The 22,494-nt window shown below is 37.9% G+C and overlaps 1 protein-coding gene across 2 annotated transcripts in view; it reads right to left on the reverse strand.

Annotated features, from left to right (window-relative positions):
• The window catches only part of eya2 (EYA transcriptional coactivator and phosphatase 2), a 149,386-nt gene that overhangs the window by 13,913 nt on the left and 112,979 nt on the right, over positions 1-22,494 (reverse strand). For both annotated transcript variants that reach the window (XM_039735335.1, XM_039735334.1), the window contains one exon: positions 972-1,061. In XM_039735335.1, the coding sequence (XP_039591269.1) occupies positions 972-1,061 (90 nt within the window). The remainder of the gene's footprint in view (positions 1-971; positions 1,062-22,494) is intronic.

A 22,494-nucleotide genomic window follows, 5' to 3' on the forward strand; every position in this document is an offset into this window, starting at 1 on the left:
ACTTTGAATTTGAGTCATTTTTTTCTTGATCAGTAACAGAAAACCTAAATTAAATCCAATGTGATTCAGTGTTGTGAAAAGTTCCAAAGGTGTGAATGCTTTATATAACCATTGCATATAGTACTGCATATACATGTGCCTATTTCTCTAGTTTTATGGGCGCTAATTTGAAGCAGACACAGAGGAACACTGACTGGCATTAAAAGTCACATATCCATTTCTCTTTCATGGCCAGGAATTAGCCAATTTCAAGAGAGACCCGTGACCTCAGTTAAGCTCTGCCCATTGTTTTTTTTTTTGCATATATGTAGTCACGCACGAGGGTCTGAGGATCACCTTCTGAGCTCATCAGACACTACCAGTCTGGAACACGAGGAGGTATCAACTCCTTTTTCTCCTACAGCCCTGAGAAACCTCCCACATAGAGCAACTGACTCCACCCATTCCGCTATAAAGTCGAGACGCTCCCAGCATGGCTTGTCTCATACAAGAGAGAGCTGACCGCAGAGCGGAGCCACCACCTGATGCACCTAAGAGAACGCGGAGTCTCCTTGTATATTCTTTATATCACACTGCTTTTTCTTTGCCTTTGTTTGATGATGCCAGTGAACGTTTATTTATTTTTTTGAAAATTGTGAATTCTGTATTAAAAGGGGCAACCTAGCTGGTGACTCAACATTTCCTCTGTGACCAGTGTGTGTAAAAACTCTACAAAGGTCTCCATTCCACAGACTACTTTTCCCTATCACATATAAAAAAATGTGTAATAATTTTTACAAAAGGATTCTTAAGCATTGTAGGAAATGACAAGTAACTCCAACAAATCAGGATGAATCTTTATGATAAGCGCCTGCAATAATCGCATAACTTAATGACAGATTTTTTTTTTGAAAGCTGCTGTCTTATTGGAGCTCACACTTCTTTCATCAAAATGTGTTCTTAGATTTCCCATAAGACTCTACATCACATACCTCCAGGTCATTGAAGAAGAGCCGCGTGTCTGCAAGATTAAAGATCATTTCTTCCATCCATAGTCCAAGTGACACGGCCTTTGCTGATTCCTGTGGTGAAAAAGAAAAGTCTGCTTGTGAGGAGATCTGATTCACAAGCACATAAAGATCAAGACTCGGCTCCACAAATTCTAGCTTGCTGTTTTTTCCTAAGTCTTAGCCCAAAAGTGGAGCTGCTCATGTTGATCAAAAAGCCTACCTTGTAGTATATCAAGGACAAAATATCTTTATTATATGATATAAGGGAAATTCACACATAATACATATATATGAAACAAACTAATTGCTAAACAACATTATATCAGCTGGAGTAAATGAGAAGTTAAACTTATTTGTTTTAAAGGGGAGTATTTAAACCAGTAAGAAAATGTATGCATGGCATAACATTCATGTGCATTTGGAGGCTTAGTTAACTGTTTTGACGGTTGTGACACTTGTTACTTCATCAAAGTGTTAGTTATCATAATTTTATTTATTAAATATTTTTGTAACAATGAGTCTTACTAAAAATAATAGTGATGTACTATAGGTTTTAAAACAGTACATAAAATATGTATTTTTAATATAATTTTGCAATATCATGTACATAGGCTTGTGCTGGATCAAAAATCTTTCATAGATAACACATTTTAACTGAAGTGATGACAAAAGTTCATTGATTGTTGTGTTAATGTTGGTTGTTGAGCCTATGGCTAATAGTACTTGAAATTCCTAAATGTACATTTTTTAAAAAGTCCCAATGGAGATTTTAAAATCTGTGTTGAAGTCTTAAACTAAAATTGCAGGATGAATCCAACTGTGATGGACTGCAGATTATTGTCGTACTTTGCCAATAAATAATATTTTATTATAACAGAAATCCAGAGTACAAGTTTACTTGTGGTATGTATAAAGTATCACCAACCCACAGTTGAGAGTTTTTTTTTTCTTTCATTCATTTCCACAAAAGTGAAATTGTTTGCATTTTTTTCTTTTATTCTTATGGATATGATGTCATTTATACACAACGATTTCGAGGAGCAGGAGAAGCTGCTGTTTGCATATGACACCATGCAATTCTGTAAGTGCGAAGCACCAGCCACTGCAGTGCACACGACTCAAAAGTAGCTGTCACACAAGTAAAAGAAGAAAATATAAAAAGGAACATTTAAAACAGTAAATACATTTCAAATTGAAGTCTCACAGAACGCTTCTCTATTTTAAAACAGATAAGTTGGAAAATTTGGCAATGCTTTTCAATGAGGTTTCAAAATTTCAAAACGTTGTCAGTGCACAGTATTTGATATATCTTACTTTCCCAACAAATATCCTTGAAGAATAAATGTGCTATATTTCAACAAAAGTGGTCTACTGGGTGTTGGCCTGACAGATGAACAAGCAAGATGGCCGGGCAGATAGACAAGGAGACTGCAATACACTCTTAACAATATTGGTTCTGTAATGGCACTTTCCTGGGGTACATGGTTTCTCATAGAACCACTGCTTGACAAAAAACAATTTGATATTGGAAAAGTGCTGTTTGTGTGTGAAATTGATTCTTTGGACTTTGAAAAGGTTCCTAATATGTGGACAAAACAGAAATCTTGAATGTATAAGGTACATAAGCAGGATACTAACAGATCAAGTGACTGTAAACTTGTGTGATTGTATGTCACAAAAGTCCTTTACAAAATTAGTAACCCATTGTATCACTATTAACTTGCTGTCTTTTCATGGTTATTTCCGGAAGCTGTAATGAATCAAAATAAAGGGTTATTTCTGTAACATTCATATGGACGGCTCTTTTGAGGAAAAAATAGTTCCCCTACGGCACCGCTTTAGCACCTTTATTTTTAAGAATGTATGTACCTAATAAACAGTGTGAACGGTTCTCCAAATTATTAGTTTTAAATGATAATTGTTGAAAACAGCTGCAAAATTAAAATAAAAAAAAAAACATTCACAATATGGTAGATTTCCTTTGAGCTACATCATTTGTATGAAAATGTGCTATATAAATAAATGTTGTTGTTGTTTAGTCTAATACATTTACAAAGGAAGCAGAAGCCTACTCTGGCAACATTGGGCACAGGCAGGAACCAGATATTGATAGGATAGGGGCCTCATAAACATACCTTCATTTATTCATCTATGGCCAATTTGAGGTGGCAATTAATGTAACATACATATGACACTCTGTTTTATACTACAGCCCAAAAGAAACAAACACTGGGCTAAATATTTCTAAATTCACCCAGATTGAATTCTCTCTCTCTGTCTCTTTTAGCTCTTCTTTTCATTCTGCCTGTCCAGATATGCACCTTTTTGGGCTGCCTTTTAAATTCAGTGGGCAGTCAGTCTTAAAAAAGCAAGTCACAATTTTTCACTTAAAGGACTTAAATTCTTGTGGCTTAAAACTGAATCCATATAAACTGTTTTGACATATGTGAGGATGAACTAAGCATCTCTCATCACATTTCCATTTTTATCTTAAACCTTTTGGATTCCAAAACTTAAATGACTAACTAGATAATTTAAGAGATGCTGCACGTGTTTCAACAATTGGATAAAGGCAGAAGACTCATTATTTTAATATAGTGTACACTTACAAGAGCTGCTCATTCAAAAAAATAAATCTTTGGATTGTCAAGTTTGTCCAACTAACTGAATTAAGTCTTAAAAATGACATGTTGTGTTTGCGAAATACAATTGCATGGATAAATACACATGTGGATGACTCTAGGAATTAAAAAAGAGGCTATTTAAAGATAGCCAGTGTCACACACATACGCTTGGGAGTCAACCAAAGGGACCAGGAAACGCCAATTCCACTCCAGGCCAGGGGGCGACGAGGTGCACTAGACCTCTCTCTTTTTTCTCTGCAGACCAAACATGATAAATCCTTCCTATCCCGGCCCCGAGGACGTCACTTCCTGTGAATCACCTATAAAAACCCCTCATCCTCCATACTTAAACAGTTCTGTTTTGGTCTCTAACCTGTACACATTGTACTCTACTTTAAAGCCTTTTGCAGCCAGGGAAACTATATGGGTGGCTGCCCCAAACCTTCGTTGTGTGTCCGGCTGTTTCTTTCACACCAGGTTTACTGAGAGTAATTAATGTTCACACTGCTTTTATTCAAACCCACCATTTATACTATACCAATGCAAGTGATATGGAATATTAAACAATTTTTATTTACTAATATGCAATTGATTTATAAATTAATACAGGGTGACACAGAAAAATGGGAACTTTTGAAATGCATAGCGGCAGCCATTTACAGTTGGCAGCACTGAGGAACAGGGACCTTAAGCTGTAAACAATCTCGCCATTTAGTAATCATGGATCAGTGGAACGGTCAACAGCGTGCTTTCGCCATAAATTATGACAAACAGAAACGAGGACAATGAATTTCTGGACAAGCTGTGGATGTCAGATGAGGCCCATTTTCATCTCACAGGTTATGTGAATAAGCAGAACTATCGTTACTGGGTAGACAGCAACCCTAATGAAGTTCATGAACGTCCTTTACACGTCAGCAAGGTGACAGTATGGTGTGCAGTTTCGTCACACGGGGTCATCGGACCTTACTTTTTCGAAAATGAAGAGCGTGTCACAGTGACTGTCACTTTGGATCGGTATGTTGAGATGTTGCAATCTTTTGTTGCACCTGCATTGAACAATTTCCCACAACTTCACGAAACCTGGTTTCAACAGGATGGCGTGACATCGCACACTGCAAGGCAATCAATGGCAGCTGTGCGAGAATTGTTCGGTAACCGTGTCATCTCAAGATTCGGTGACATTCCCTGGCCCTCAAGATCACCGGATTTGTCCGTTTGTGATTTTTTCTTGTGGGGCTACCTTAAGAGTTGGGTCTACACGACTTGGCCAAGGACACTGAATGAATTGAAACAAAGAATTCAAGACGAAATTCGTGGTATCCCAGCTGAGATGTTGCGCCGATCAATGGGGAACCTCAACAGCAGATTGGAAGAATGCATACGTACAGGAGGACGCCATCTACAGAACGTAATTTTCAGACACTGATAATTTGGATTACTGTTTCTTAAAAGGCAAGTTGTAGGGGTTCAATTACTGTAAATAAAATTTTTTTGTTGGATTTCTTCTATTTTTATTGGATTTTTCAAAAGTTCCCATTTTTCTGTGTCACCCTGTATATACGATGAACAGGTTTTATTTAGAATGATTGTACTTGCAGTTTATTCCTAGAAGAAGTGAAAAATACTGTTGTGATGTAAGATGGCCTGTGTATAAAAAAGTATCATAAATCAGTTTCCATAACCTCACAATACCTACAGCACTAAGAAAGAAATACATTTTCTAAAAGTCTTTCACTTTCCTTTCAACTTTACTAAGGTGTGGGGATTCCTTGGAACAGGCAGATACATGTTGTTAACAAAACAGGTGGTTGTTTATGCAAAATGTAATACGTTATGCAAATATAGGACAGTCATGTACATAAAACAAGTATATTTTAAATACAATCATCTTAATGCAGCTAGGAAAATCAGCATATCATTTTTTGAGTATAAAAAGGTGTTAATTTTAAGTAAGATTAACACAAAATAGGTGAGTAATGACAACGGCCCCAGACACAAATTATGTCTCTGTTTAAAGGAAAATAATCCAGTGGCGTTATTTCAACATTAAATAAATGTCAATATAACATCTAAGAGATTTATGTCAATGTAAGTGGAAACAGCTATATAATACCAGCAAACATATCTATCTTAAGTTAAATGAACTTTAATCAGATGTACAGTATAAAGTAAATGTATAATGTGAATTCATTTTTGTGAATGATGAGGCTGTTCATATCACTTTAGATAGATAGATAGATAGATAGATAGATAGATAGATAGATAGATAGATAGATAGATAGATAGATATTTTGTTTTTGATCCCAAGAAGAAACTGTGGTACTACAGTAACGATCACAGAAAAAACAGCTATCAGATATACAAAAAAAGTATGCAAATAAAAAGTAAAATCAATGAATAAAAATAAACTACATTCTGAAAATGCAGTATGTCTGTAATCTATTTAATAATTAACACATTACTAATGTAGAAAAGGCATAGTCTAGCCAGAGGTTGCAAGACTTAATGGCAGCTTACAAAACGACCTCCTGTACCTCTTTCTGGAGCACCACTGTAGAACCTACCTTACGTTGAATGTGCTCTCCAGGTTGATCAGGGTGGTGTGCTAAGGGTCTGAGTCTTTGTTTATCACAGCCACCAAATTAGCCAGCATCCTTTCCTGAGCTACAGCCTCTAAAGTGTGTAGGCTGGTGATAAGAATGGGCAATGATTTTGATTGGCTCTTACTAAGACTATTTAATTCTGTTTCTGTTTTTGGTATGCTGTGTTGATGCATGATGTCACTGTTACTGTTACTGCTACTATCAAATTATCAGTCTTGATTTTACAGTGACATTACAAAGTAGGTGGATGACAACGACAGATTAAACATCAGACCTGTGAGGTAATTTACAGTAGTTCCTGGAAGGACCAGGTAGTGTCACCCATGTTACAAAGTGCTACTAAAACATTGTAGCTGGTAAAGGTGGGATATTTTGAAGATGCTGTGAAAAAATTAAGTGTCTCTAAGTAGCATTTGAAGTTTAAGGAGGGGTTAGAAAATGTAAACAACACTTTATACGTGGATCATTTATCATGACAATGCCCCAAGCCATGATGCACTCAGTGTCCATGACTTCCAGGCTAAGAAATCAATTACACATATCAAGTTGGATCATCCATCTTATTTACTGCCTTAGCCCCTTGTGATTTCAGGCTATTCCCAAAAATAAAAACTGCTATAAAAGGGTGATGATTTTCATGCAATTCTGAAATCCAGACTAACACAACAAAGGGGTCTACTAGAAACAAAGTTCCAGGTATGTTTCCAGCAATGGCAATGTTGTCTGACTAAATACATAGATGCAGAAGGAAATTACTTCCAGTAGACCACATTTTGTGAAGCTCAAAGTCTGTGTCTTTGACATAGGTTTGAGCAGTAGTGAAATCACAAGGAACAGTCCAATCTTCGCTTCTGTTCACCTTGGAGTATAAATGTAACACCAGGGGCCTCATGCATAATGGCATGCGGAGAACTCGCACTATAACATGGTGTACGGACAAAAGCGGAAATGTGAGTACAGTAATCCCTCGCTATATCGCACTTCGACTTTGCGGCTTCACTCTATCGCGGATTTTAAATGTATGCATATCTAAATATATATCACAGATTTTTCGCTGGTTCGCGGATTTCTGCAGACAGTGGGTCTTTTAATTTATGGTACATGCTTCCTCAGTTTGTTTGCCCAGTTGATTGCATACAAGGGACACTATTGGCGGATGGCTTAGAAGGTACCCAATCACAGCATGTATTACATATTAACTAAAACTCCTTAATGATATAAGATATGCTTCCTGTGCGGTGCTTGATTGTTTGCTTGTCTCTGCCTTTATCTCACACTCCCTGACATTCTCTGCGCCTGATGGAGGGGCTGTGAGCAGAGGTGCTGTTTGCACAGAAGCTGTTTGCCTAGTGGATACGGAGGCACCTCTAAGGGCTCATTTATACTTCACGCTCAGAATGCGTACATGCCCGCATCATGGCTGCCACGCGTTCCCAGCGTTCATTTCACGCGCCCTCTGAGCAGGTCCTCAGAAATTAACGCGACGCGCGCGCGAGTTGCAGTACCAGCAAAAGTCGGGGCGAGTGTGCTAAAAGTCGGAACGTGACGCCAGAGTCTCTGTTTACTATCTACATGTGACAGCAAGCCTCTATGGAGATCCTTCGGGATCGATGTGCGCACTTTGCTGTTTGATGAATGGCTCAAATACAGCACTATACATTATGTAGCTGATGTGAAGTTGCAAAAAAAAAAAAAAATAGACGGCACAAAAGATGGTATGTGAGACTTTTAAAATGTATCGTGTCATTTATATATGTCTTTTTTACTTTTTAATCGGCAACTTAACAACAGCAACATAATGTATATATATTTGAGCCACCACGGTGAAAACGTGTACTTTCTGATTAAAGTCGGCTTTAATCTCGAAATTCCACTTTAACCTCAGCAGTTTACTTTATCATTAAAGCAATAGATCGCTCATCCCAGTTTTTAACAAGCTTCTTGGACCTGAAGCAGGTAAAGTAAAACAATAAAAATAGATGGCACAAAAGATGGTATGTGAGACTTTTAAAATGTATCGTGTCATTAGATCGGGAATATACTTGAATATAAAAGCACCACGAATGCATCTGTATGTCGGCATTTTGCTTCAGCAGCGGAAAGCAGCAATAGATCGCCAAACAGAACAAATTAAATGTATGATATTCCAACTGTCTGCACATTTAGAATCTTTAGATTTATACTTGATATCACTTTCATGATGAAATGCATTAAAATGTGTATGTTACATTTTACATATAATTTCATTTAAATAATGAATACTGTTAATAAATACACACATGGGGAATAATTACACACATGGGGTGGCGGAGCGATAGCACTGCTGTCTCGCAGGGAGTTATGTTGCTGGTATTTCCTGCTTGTATTCCACACTGTGCTCCGCTTTCCTTCCAAAGATATGCAGATTTGGGGATCTGGTGACGCTAAAATGATGCTAGTGTATATGTGTGCTTGTATTCACCTTGCGATGAGCTGAGGACTCGTCAAGGAACTGTTTCTCACTCGTGCCCAATGCTTCCTGGAATGGACACATACATCCCTGGATTTATGGATTTAATCAATAAACATCCTTTTCAGAGATATTGTGTTATCGTAAGGTGTTATTCGGAATTTAATTTAATAGGTGTTTTAGGCAATTCACAACACAAAGAAGCCGAACATGTTCTTACCGCGATAATATCTCGCACTGCCACCTGGTGGATTCCTCCAGATTTACGTAAAGTACACGCGCAAGTATAAACACTACAACGCTTATGTAGCAGGAGTCCGCTGCAGCTTCCACTTCGCGTTGCGTGAAGTATAACTCTGGCCTAAGAAATGCCGCTTTATCGTGGTGCTTCCAAAAGCACACTTATTGATTGTTTGCTTTAATCTCGCGCGCTCTCACTCTCTCTGACATTCTTTGCGCCTTACGGAGGAGATGTGAGCAGAGGGGCTGTTTGCACAGAGGATGTTTGCTTAGAAGATACTGACGCTCCTCTAAAAAATGCCGCTTTATTGCGGTGCATCGGTAAACTTAAAAGCACACGTATTGGATTTTTTGATTGTTTGCTTTTCTTTGCGAGCTCTCTCTCTCTCTCTGAAATTCTCTGCCCCTAAAGAGAAGATATATTTGCATTCTTTTAATTGTGAGAAAGAACTGTCATCTGTCTTGTCATGGAGCACAGTTTAAACTTTTGACTAAAGGGTGTTATTTCATGTCTAGAGGGCTCTAATAATGTTAACAGTGTGGGAGAGTTTATAAGGACTTAAAATATATAAAAATAATTATACAAACATATGGTTTCTACTTTGCGGATTTTCATCTATCGCGGGGGGTTCTGGAACGCAATCCCCGCGATCGAGGAGGGATTACTGTATGCACAAAAAAATCCAGATGCATAAATGTGTGTGAACGCCAACTTCCACATTCTTCCGCTACATAAATCCTGGTCAATGCAAAAAGTAACGCATGTGCACATGCCTGCTGTCCCGCCCCGTCTCCTCCCAGAATTACGCCACTTTGAATATGCAAATCAATATAAATAGCCCTTAAGCTTAGTGTTCTGTGAAAAGCTAATGGCAAAAGCACGGGGGGATTTTCCAGCGAATACCAAGTGGTGGCAAGGAAAAATGTACTATTTGTTGGTTTAAATAGTGGTATAAACAACAAAAGGAAGTTGATCGAGTGACAGAGTGTTGGAGAAACTAGAAAGCTAAAGTTCACAAAGTTGCACAACACCCAAAATAAAAAAGATGTTTTCAGATATCAAAGACGCCATGAAAAGGTGAGTCTTAGCCCACTGTCTGAGTGTCATATGAAAGCTTATTAGGGTACAGAGAAAAAAAAAATAGGCACACAGTGGGAAAAAAGCTTGAAATGTTAACTTTAATCTAGAAGTTTCCACTTTAATCACGTAGTTTATTTTGTCATTAAAGTAGAACATCATAAACTTCATCTTAAAATCATTTAATTTACTAGTTTCTCAAATCACATCGTAATTAAAGTAGCACGTTAAATGCTTTGTTTTGTATTTGATCATCTGTGTGCTCTATGTGTGTGAATCACTAAGCGCTTCTTAAACAGGCTTTCTCTTCCTCCGACACGACACAGAATCCATTACATTAGTGATATTACAGCCCTCTGAATAATTAAAATACTGAGATGTATATGTGATATTTTCATGATGATAGGAGTTAAAGCATGTTATTAAACATGGGAACACGGTGGCGCAGTGATTGTTCATGCCTCAGGCAAGATGCTTGCTGTGTCGTGCATGACCTTCGATGAAATAATTTATTGCAGCAGTACTGTCTCTTTCAAACGTACTATCCTTCAATTCCTGTCTTTCCTTTTCTTTCTCCAAGTAACCAATCGCCACACAATCAGCTCTGTAATAGACGTTAAGCCATCTGTAAGCTTAGAACGCCAATTCTTCAGAACTTTTAAGGAAATATTGAAATATCTTTGTAGTGCATGTTTAATTATTCCATCCATCTATCCTTCCCTTTGCCGCGTAAGCCCCAGCAAGAATACAGCGCGAGGCAGGAACAATCCGTGAATGGAGCGCCAACTCCTCACTAGTGCTGCGGCACTGTGTCCTCACATGTTTAATTTTTAACAATATAGATTATTTAAATGAAGTTAAAGTTTTATCTGTATAATATAATAAACATGTTGCTGCAATTCATCTTAAAAATGATATCGTCATCATATGTAAATAGGCTGTGCAATATTATAACTGTAGTGCAAGTTTACAGTGAGGTGATTGTACTTATAAGTACAAAGCGTTCTACAAGGAACAATTGATGGACCGATTGAGTGTGTTTATAGTTCTTGGGATGAAACTGCTTCTGAACCGCAAGGAAAGGCTCTGAAGCGTTTGCCGTATGAGAGCAGTTCAATAGACAGCATGGCTGAGGCAGCATATGCTTGATGTCGTATACCAATAATTCCCTTTCCAGTCAGCTGCAGTAGAGCTGTGATTCCACAATCAGATACAGTGATATAAATACTCTGAGTGCTGCAGTGAGAGTAATATGGAAAAAGATGATCCGCTGTGGCAACCCCTAACGGGAGCAGCTGAAAGAAGAAAAAGAAAAAGATACAGTGAGAGTAACAACACTAAAGTAGCTATGGTATTTAGAATAGTTTGACCATACTGTGGACCATTATATTGTTACAGGCTAATTACAATCAGATGCATTAAACTAATAAACAGTACAGTGGAACCTCGGTTGACGAACGTCTAGGAACAACAAATCGGTTTACGACCAAAAAGAACAAGCCAGTTTCCCTGTCGGTTTGTGTGCGCTGATGATTTCCGCACATGTTCAGTCTCTCCCTGTGCATTCCCTGTGCAGCGAGAGAGAGAGAGAGAGACACACACACAGACACGTGCGCGAGAGAAAGACACACAAACACCCGCAAGAGAGACACACGCGTGTGCGCGAGAGAGACACACACACACGCGTGCACGCGAGCAAGAGAGAGAGACGGCTGGACACATAAGGCCAAGAAGGCAGTTAAAGAATGCATCGGGCTTGTTTTTAAAGATACAGATCCGAACATTGTTTTAACCTCGTTGTATTGAATGAACACTTTTTTCTATTGGATTTTAACCTCCACTTCACTTCTGTTTACAGCGATCGGTTTGTAGCGTGCATTGTTGCAATGTTACTTTTCTTGGTGGTTTATTAAATTAGGGATTTTCAAATGTTCATTTTTTTCCCTGTGCTTAAAACTCATTCAAAAAAGTGTTTTTAGCGAGCGGTTCGTAGCGCTATAGAGTGAACTCTTGCAGTGTTTGTTTTCTCTGTTGTTCAAGGTTTTCTCAGTGTTATTCAATGTTTTTACATTTAGTTTACTATTACGCTGTGCATTCTATGGTGTCATCAACTATATTTGTGCTTAAAAATCTTTAAACAGTTCGTACGGTCTGGAACAGATTAATTGTATTTGCATACAATCCTATAGGGGAAATTACTTAGGTTCACGACCAAATCGGGTTACAACCAGAATTTTGGAACGAATTACGGTTGTGAACCGAGGTTCCACTATATGCGGTTAATTTCAGTGTATTTATAAAGCCGCATCAAGGATGTGGATCTAAAAAAGAAAGGGAAACCACACTGGAACAGAAGCACTGCTTTGATGCTGGGTGGCGCCATTTTGCAAAACCGAGTGGAGAACTAGCGTATGCCACGGTTGGAGCTACCGTGAAAATGTGTGTGGCTTTATGCCAAGTTTAGGTTTTATACATTGCGATTTGAACATGGAAACGTTCATACGCAACATTTTTGGCGTGCGCACCATTTATACATGAGGTCCCAGGTCATGTTACTTGCAGAAGATCTCTGATGATTCTGTATTAATCGGATATACTGACATTGGGAATGGAGAACTTTCACCACACCAAAGAGCCACTATACCTAGTCATTACCCAGGAAGTGTATGAGGAGGTGACATACTAGTAGAGGTACTTGGGGTCTGCACTGGTGATGAACTGTGCGATCTAGTAATACAAAGGAACTAAATTAGAAAGGACCGAGCAGTCTATTTTTTCTTAGGAGTCTGTGTTCCCTTTCTGTGGGTAGTAACATCCTGCGCATGTTGTATAACTCTGGGATAGCTAGTTTGGTGTTCTTTGCCAGTAGCATCATTTCAAGAGATGTTCACCAAATCAACAAGCTAATAAAGAAGGCAGGCTCAGTTATGGGATGCACTCTCGACCCAATGGAGATAGTGGTGGAGGAGAGAATGAAGACAAAACTTAAGGCCATTATGAACAATGCTTCACATCCTCTTTTTGACACACTAACATTAAAGGATAAGTTCACTATTTTTCAGGACAACATTATTTCTTCACAATCATGGTATTAATTTGCCACTTTAAACTGTGTTTTAAAATAAAGCGTTTTTTATAACTTTTGGTTATACGGTGAAAGAAAATATCTTTGAAAGTTTTTGATTTAAGAAAACATGCACACTTATGAGGCATCCTTGTAATAACAAAAGCAAACAAGAAATAATTATTTTCCAACAGATTCCTGGTATTATTTTCTAAAGGTAAGGATATGTTTCTTGCCTGTTTTTCACTTGCAGCAGCTGTCATGTGTGAAGTTATGATAACCCAATGCCAAAACCCACCTCTGTCTTATATTCTGTGTGTTAGTTTACAATGACTATGGAGTGAAAGGCGTGCTAAGCAGCAGCGTAGTGAAAGGAACATATATTACTTTCATTGTACTTTGTACACATAACTATTAAATCTGAAGTGAACTGATTACACAGCATTGTATTTTTAATAAAATCCTTTCTGAAAAAATTTCTGAAAGAGCTAAGCCAAAAAAGGCTGGGTGTGCGACAATGAAGATTTGTGTGGCACAAACCAATTATTGATTTTAATGCAAGATGAGTCACTCTTGCTGAGGATATGGTAATAAAAGAACTGAGCACAATGTTTTTGAGTGAATAAATTAACTAACACACATATGTAGGACTTGTCGCTGTGAGGGAGGAATGACAGTTCTGCACTAAAACTCTGCCCAGTTAAAAATATCTGTACTAAATATAGTAAACTTCAACCTGATTAAATTTAGGTGAACACTGTGTGTATGTTTATGTATGTTTGCCAGCAATAGACTGGCACCCTGTTTTTATGTTGTTCCTGTCTTGCATTCAATGCTTCCTGGGGTAGGCTGTCACTGCCCCACAACCCTACCTTGGAAAAGTTAGTATAAAGATGAAATGATGGATGGAAGGATGGCTGAATGTAAAATGTAAATGTAAAAAAAAAAACCTTCCATACAGTGAAAGAATAAAAGTGATTGTGTGACTTTTTAAGTTATTTTTGTCTAGTTGTCTACAGAATTTGATTGATATCATTAACAATGCTTGCCACTGACTTTCCTTGGTGAATTCACTCCTCTGGGGTCAAGTGTCTCCTCACCACTCCTAAGGCTGCAGTGAGAACAGTCACCCTGGGGCTGAAACATTGCTGTGGAGGAAGACAAACTTGCCGAGGTAAGGTGCACCACTGGTCTCCTTTAAAAATGGCTGAATCTCACAATAATGTTTTGCTTTTTCCTTTATTTCCTTCTTAAAAGGATATGTATGGTATTGCTTTGGCAATGTACGATTTCCCCACCATAACTTATCATCTATGGGGGAGAAGTGAAAGCTTTAGATTCTTCAAAAATGTCGATCTCTGGTTTTGACAAATCTTGACGTTTTAGGGTCCACTGATACAGAAAATACTGATATCTTGATGATGGGTGTCTGTCTGTCTCTGTGTCTGTGTGTCACAGATTCTTGAGGTCAGTCTAGAGCTAAAACGGCTGGACGGAAAAATACCAAACTCGAAACTCAAGTCTGTTATGAGATGACGATGTGCTGATTAGTTTTTGAGCCAAATTGCACAAGAGAAAGAGGTACCCTAGAGGAACCCACAAATACCCTAATTGTGCAATTAATTATGAATTCTTCTTGTCAATTGCTATCATAATAACCTATTTTATGATCAGAAAGATCAGCATCAGTGGGACATATAATTACTGAAATATAGTTTGGGTAACTTGATTCCTAGGGTGCAAAGCCTACTGACACTCAAGTCCAAGTTTCTTTTCAACACGGATCAATGCTTAGCTTTAAAAAAAAATGGACATATTCTGTAAGATTCAAGGCTTTTCTTTATAAGGTGACACTGGTACCCTTCATCCCCTTTATGAAGCACAAGAGAAATTTTTGAAAATTTATAAAATATGCTTCACTTTTGAACACAATTTCATGTGGCAAACTAACAAATAACAAACTTTGAAGAAATAACTTCAACTCGGAAAATACCAAACTTATCCTTTACACTGCAGTGGATTCAAATAACCCAGTGTACCTAGCACTATCAGCCTATTCTAAGTGAGGAGCACTATATATAAAATCAATTGAATTAACTGAAAAATAGCAATAAAAAGCTACTTGCATTGATCATAGAGTTCAAACAAGTGCAAAAAGTGCTGCTGTTGACTCATCATTTTGGATGACGACTGCATTTGAAAGAAAGAAAGAAAGAAAGAAAGAAAGAAAGAAAGAAAGAAAGAAAGAAATCAGATTACCTAAAGCAATTCTGAACAAGAACAACAAAACAAAACAGAAAATAAAACAAAGGAATACACAGTACAAAAGAAAAAAAGAACAGAACGTGTCTATAAAATGCATAGATTTGCAATTAAAGCAAACAGTTCTCTTTGAAGTAATAAACAGGTGCTCAGTGCCAGGTAGGACAGATTATCTCAAGCAGAGGCTGGCTGAGTGGTTGGCAGGTTGGTGGTGTCAGCCAGAGGTGAATGTCGGATTACTGTTCCAGACCTGACAGCCAGCAAACCCTCCCAGCACTTTTTTGACAATAATGGATGAAGGAGTCAAACATGTAGTGGTAGAGGTGAGGGGGTGCAGTTTTTAATTAGGATAATTACTAGGAACCTCCTGCCAAACAGAGACACCCAACTTCTTGTGTCAGTAGAAAAAGAAAATAATTACGGTAAACACTGAGAGGCAAAACATGAGAGAGAAAAAGCTTAAGCTTAAGCTTCAAATGGAGGAATTAGCGTCTACAATCACCCCCTCCCCCAGCACAGAGGGCTGTAGCATGGCTGCAGAACAAAAGGGGGGACTGATTTCTTCAAGCGGCTTCCGTGCTAGTGAATGTTAATGAGTGTGAAAAGGTGCAGAATGCTGAAGGGCTATGAGAAACTTCTAAAAGGGTACAAAACATTTTTTTTTAATAAAGTTCAGGTACACACCAACAAAAATTAGCTGAAACCTTCAACAGCTAACAGTGAAGCAACTTAATTCAAAGCAAAAACCAAGACCCTTTCATATTCACTGTGTCGTGTGCTATAGGAAATATAGCATATAATAATAATAATTCTTTACATTTATATAGCACTTTTCTCACTGTTCAAAGCACTCAGCAATTGCAGGTTAAGGGCCCAACAGAGCAGAGTCCTTTTTGGCATTTATGGGATTCGAACCGGTAACCTTCCGATTGCCAGTGCAGATCCCTAGCCTCAGTGGGAAATTTCATTTAAACAGCCTTGCTTGTGGCAGCTCCCAGCTGGGCGATTCAGAGATAACTATGTTGCCCAAATTTGTGACATGATGTTGACATCTCACTTAATTTTACTACATAAAGTCAAAAATAATTTACTCAGCTAGAAATAGCGTTTTTGGTTATGTTCATTTGGAGTGATGTGTTAGCTACAATGTGTAAAAAAAAAATTAATTACTGTCTGTAAATTGAGTAGAAAATCAATTGCAAGATTTTGTTTCACTTAAAACCCAACCAGAAATGCACATGAACCAAAGTGGAATGTTATGCATTATCAATTTGTAAAATGTATTTTCTTGTCCCTCTTGGGCATTGCAATTTTTATTTCTTTCTTAGTAACAATTTATTATTATCCATCCATCATCCAACTCGCTGAATCCGAACACAGGGTCACGGGGGTCTGCTGGAGCCAATCCCAGCCAACACAGGGCACAAGGCAGGAACTAATCCTGGGCAGGGTGCCAACCCACCGCAGGACACACACAAACACACCCACACACCAAGCACACACCTTAGGGCCAATTTAGAGTCGCCAATCCACCTAACCTGCATGTCTTTGGACTGTGGGAGGAAACCGGAGCACCCGGAGGAAACCCACGCAGACACGGGTAGAACATGCAAACTCCACGCAGGGAGGACCCGGGAAGCGAACCCAGGTCTCCTAACTGCGAGGCAGCGGCGCTACCCCTGGGCCACCGTGCTGGCCATTTATTATTATTATTATTATTATTATTATTATTATTATTATTATTATTATTATTATTATTATTATTATTATTATTATTATTATTCATCCATCTTTGATACCTCTCCTGCATTTCCTGAGCGGCATCATTACCAGATTCAATTCTTTAAAGACAAACAACTAAACCTTTGCTTAATTTATTGTTCTTCTGGCATTCTGACTCACTGCTTGCCCTTTTTGAGCATTTTGGCTAAAATGACTTTTTTTTTTATCTTTCTGGTTTTGATCCTCCTGTGCACAACTTTGATTCATTTTTGTTACAGTTTCTCCTATCTGAATGTCAGCTTCAAATTAGCAGATGTGAAGGTATGAAGTAGGCATCAATCCAGCCCATTGTATCTTGTGAAAAGTATGGCTTTGATCAGCAATAAAGTGCAACTCTTCAGTCACAAAATAACCCACAGATACACAAAATCCCCCAAATCAGACCAGTATCTTCCTAATCTGGAACTCAAAAGAAGGCTTCACCCCTGGCAGCCTTATCCCAAGCTCAACAGATTGGCTTCAAGGTGTACTGCCTTGCAATCAGATAGTGGGGTCTCTTAATTGAGAAAGGACTGGGAGAAGAGATTTGGTCAGACAAATGTGTCACATTTGTAATCAGGAAGTCAAATTGATCTTTTACCAAACCCTACACCCTGAACTGAAAATTAAACACCTTAAACCAAAGCTAAGATTTAACATAACAGAAACATACCAAAAGAATGGATAAGGGCAAAGTTCTAGGATTATTGTGAGCACCCATCCTGGGAAACATTAACATGAGAATGCAAAAACAGAAATCAGGGGAACAAAAATTAAAAAAAACACAAGCATAACCCTAAATGCCTGATTTTCTCCACTAACTTAACAAAAAGAGGGAGAATCTTTTACTTGAAATTATCCACCAAGGGATACTAGATTTCAGCGTTGTGGCCATATTTAACCTGGAGGTAACTGGACTGATCCCTAGCTTGACCTGTGAAGCCATGCAACCTGACAAATCAGAAAGCATGGAGCACCACAGTGCTTCTGAACCCAATGATCATACTGTATAATAGCCCACCTGAGAGACTTCACGATAATGTGATGAATAAAACAAGGAAAAACCTAAATTAAAATCCTCAACATACAACAGAATCATGTAATAAATACTGTCAATATCCACAATTCGGATGATCTGGCAATGCACACATTGACATTTATATGGCCACACTGATCATGTCAGCCGCTGTTAATATAGCAGCCAGCAAACTATAGCTCTACAATATGGCAGTGCCCAAATATAATCAAAAAAATATCAAGATAAAAAAAAACTTTAGTAAAAAGGCAAAAAGACAGATTCCCTGAGGTAAAAAAGATTTATACTTTATCTTAAAGATATGAAGAAAACCTCCACAAAATTAATGAAAAAATCTATCATAAAACCAAGCCTGCACAAACCCAAAATAGAGATCAGGCTTTTAAAGTTCAAAGATTTTAAATTTTCCAAATCTTGGAAGAATACAGGGGAAACCCAAAAACCTCTGACATAAAGGACAAGAAAAATATTTACAAATGTAGAAGTTTTTTCACCAAGAATAAAGAGGTCAAAATTGAGAAGGGCAAAGTAAGGGACAAAATCCAATAAACAGTAGCAACAATTTACAAGAAAGAGAAAAATCAAACACAACACTCACATAAAGATTCAACACAAGGATCCTCTAAGGGACTCATGTCCTATCCCTTGAACAGAAAGGTGGAGGGTGGCCCCTCAGTGGTGACATCATTGTGACCTGCCCCCAGATATTCTATTTCAAAGGGACAGGGCATATGGTGAAGTCCATGTTGTTGGATTTCCTATCACCCTGATGCAATGAAGAGACAGTGTCATGTGTTTTTTTTACAAGAAACAAAGGAGCATTTAGATTTCATGTGGTTTGGCTTTCTACCATTTGTAGAGTATGTGCCTTTCCCTTTGTGGAAAAAGTGCAACACCTGTCGCTCTTAGTGTCTTTCATAGCAGCACTGAACTCCATGACGCATCTCTGACCATAAGTAACAAAGGAAAAGAATAGCAATGCCTCCATGGATGCTGAGGGTATGCCCACCATTTTATTAACATTAAAATGGTGCCTTAACATTTAACACAAACAAACACATCCACTTTTAAGCAAAAATTGTCAAAGAAGGACCAGCTGCACTTTTGGCAGAGATCATTTTGAAACCTTCACTAACCAAAGATTGCTTTACTTTTTACTGTAAAAAAATGTAACAAAAATGCACACAGTACACATTCGACAGATTCTGTCATACACTTTTGAGCAGCCCCATTTTTGATGTTAAATCGACATATTTTAAATCAGTAGCAGCACTAGGATGTCATGAAAGGATGTGCCTAATGTTAGTTTTGAGACTGTTAAACACAAGTTCATTTAAAATCAGCTATCAGTTGAGAAGTTCAGTTATACCAGCGTAAACAAGGTCATAACATTTTTGTTTTTGTTCTTCTTTTTTGTTTGTCTAGTTTGAATGGATTTTTGATAGCACTAATTTAAATCCACTTACAAATGGTGAAGATAAACTGACTGTCTACCTTTTGATGATACGTATGACACACAAGCCTGTTGCAAACACCCAACTATTATGTTATAATTTTGAACAGTAACATATTACATCAAACAGATGGATTACAGTATTTGGCAATGGCTACAGTGTTCCTTATAATCTGTATGTTTACAAAGCTCTGCCATTTGAGTTTAACTTGACTCTTGTTTTAAACAACCATGATGTGTGTGTTTCCAGTCTCTGCACATGCCTGAACATTTTTCTCTAAAAAATCTCACCTTCTGATGTTCTGTGTTCCAGCGACATACTGTATCTGTTGCATCAATAAGCCACAAAGCCGTGTGCCTTACCAGTTATAACACAAGTTGGAAAATGTATTATCGATTGGGCAATCAAAAGTCAAATCCATGACTTTGAACTATCCTCTGACATTTGGCGGCAGAGAAATATCACATTTTTCAGCACACTCAGTAGTGTGCCACTGGGACATCACTGAAATTTTCTGTGCCAATGTAAACTATGATAAGTTTTTCAATTCTGTTTCCATTTTCTAATAAAACCTAAAAGAGCTGTTTGTCGAGATATTGTTCAATTTTATCTTTCATTGTTTATGTATCCCTCCAATAGGACCAATCTATGAAACTAGTTAATTCAGTAAGTTAGTAGTTGATAGCCTTGTGTTAATCTCATGGCTTGAGCGGTTGTGATTGGTGAAACTTAAAGTCAATCTTAGTTTTTCCAAGTAGATGTACTCAGTAAATTCAATCTACCCATATACAGTATACACTATCAAAATACTTTTTAAGAGTTAAATGAACTGTTACCATTATAAAATTACAATGGCAATTTTGCTGTGTAGGTTTATAATTAATTGGTGTTTTAATCAAGGAAGATGTATGTTAAAATGCATTTATCTAGTATAGGTTAATTTTCATGAGAAAAAAATAACAACAGGGTGGGCCAATAGCATGGTGGGTGGGCATAGGCCTACCCGGGGCCCCATATTGGTGCTGTACCTGTCTTAAACTCTGAAAGGAAACATAGTATAAAAAGGGCATAAAACAGATTTTCAATGGCAGATGTGACAGACGGAAAAAGCCAAAATACATACTGAGAAACAAAGAACAGACATTTCCAAACCCCAGCAAACACTATACTTTGTTAAGATTTAAATGGCACTATGCAGCCTCTTGCTTTAAAAGCCAATTACATTCTGATATATCATCCAGGATTGCAGCAATCAACTTAATTTATACTGCACAGATACAAGTACAGTATGAGCAGCATTGTGGGAGAAGGAGTTAATGCTACAGACCAACAGCTTCAGAGTCATGGGTTCAAATCCTGGCCTGATCACTGCCTTTCTGGATTTGCACTTTTTCTCTGAACATAACAGAATTTTCCTTTGAACACTTTTGTCTCCTCCGGCACTCAAAAGATGCGTGTGTGTCAAGTTAACAGGAAACCCTAAATTTACATTGCATACAATGAATTGGTGCCCTGTTTAGAACTGGTTTCTGACAAGAGTACAATAATGCTAGAACTGGTTCTGGCTCCTGTGACCCTAAACTGGAGGTTTGATAGTGGATTAATAGATGTGTCAGATACACAGTAAAGGTAAAAAGAATTCACAATTTAGCTGGGTTTCTTCAGACATCTGTTGGGGAAGTAAGCCATTCTGCTTTCCTTAATAAGCTGTTGACGTTGAAAGAATATTTATAATGTTATAAAGGAGCTTAACTTTTACTAAGATTACTAAATGCTGTTGGCAGAACTTGAAAACGTGTCAGCTGAACTCATCAGACAGTTGTTTATTTCTTTCTTTTGAGTCTGTTCTTCATTTCAGCAATGTTTTCAATTACATACTGTACAACAGTCATTTGCTTAATGACTATTCAGTACTCCCGAGGGGTATGGATGCAGATTATTCAGTATGTATTTGTTTTGTCACATTTAAGCAAATCTGTTTTACTAAATTTGGTGCATTTTGCATTATTTATCTGCAATGTGATAGTACTTAAAAGTTTGCCAAAGTCAGTTTTTAAATAGCAATAGAAATAAACTAATCCTGACCTAAAAAAAAATGTGTTTATTTCACATGACCCTTCTAAGCAATAAACTGTAATCTTCTCAGCCACCAACAATACAGGTATTATAGAAAATAAAAGGTGAGAAGACAGACAAATACATTTCTAGAGCTGCTGTTATACAGGGAGGCGTATTGTGTACAACTGCAGTAGTCTTTACATTCGCATCTTGCTTATTATAACAATAATTCTTTACATTTACAGTATACTGTATAGCACTTTTCCCGTAACTAGAGAGAGGGCAGAAAAATCTACCACCGGGAATGTGCAGAATCCACCTGAATGATGTGACAGGAGCCATTTTGAGCCCTCACCACACATTAGCTGTTAGGTGGTGAAGGATAGGTAATTAGAGACATGGTCCAGAATGACCAAGCCCATGGTTTGTAATTTAGCCTGGACATTGGGATACACCCTGCACTTTTGAAAGGATGCTCATGGATCTTTAGCGACCACAGAGAGTTGGGACCTTGGTTTTACATCTCATCTGAAGGATGGCACCAGTTCTTTACAGCACAATGTTCCTGTCACTGCACTGGGATCCACACATAGACCACAAGGAAAGCTCCCCTTCTGGCCTTACCAACACCTTTTCAAGCAGCAACTCAAACTGTCCTGGATGGTCTCCCATCCAAATGCTGGCCAGGCCTGAACATTCTTAGCTTCAGCTGGATGACCTCTTCTGAAGTGCAGGTGTTGTGGGTGCTGGCAGTGTTTGCATGTTTGTCAACTTTGTTGATTCATTATTTGATTAATTGACTCATACATATAGGTGACAAGTTTGAAGCCTCATACTGAAATCATTTTACACTTTTGAGTAAATTTAATGTTA

Source organism: Polypterus senegalus, chromosome 14 (genome assembly GCF_016835505.1).
Source record: "Polypterus senegalus isolate Bchr_013 chromosome 14, ASM1683550v1, whole genome shotgun sequence".
NCBI lineage: Eukaryota > Metazoa > Chordata > Cladistia > Polypteriformes > Polypteridae > Polypterus > Polypterus senegalus.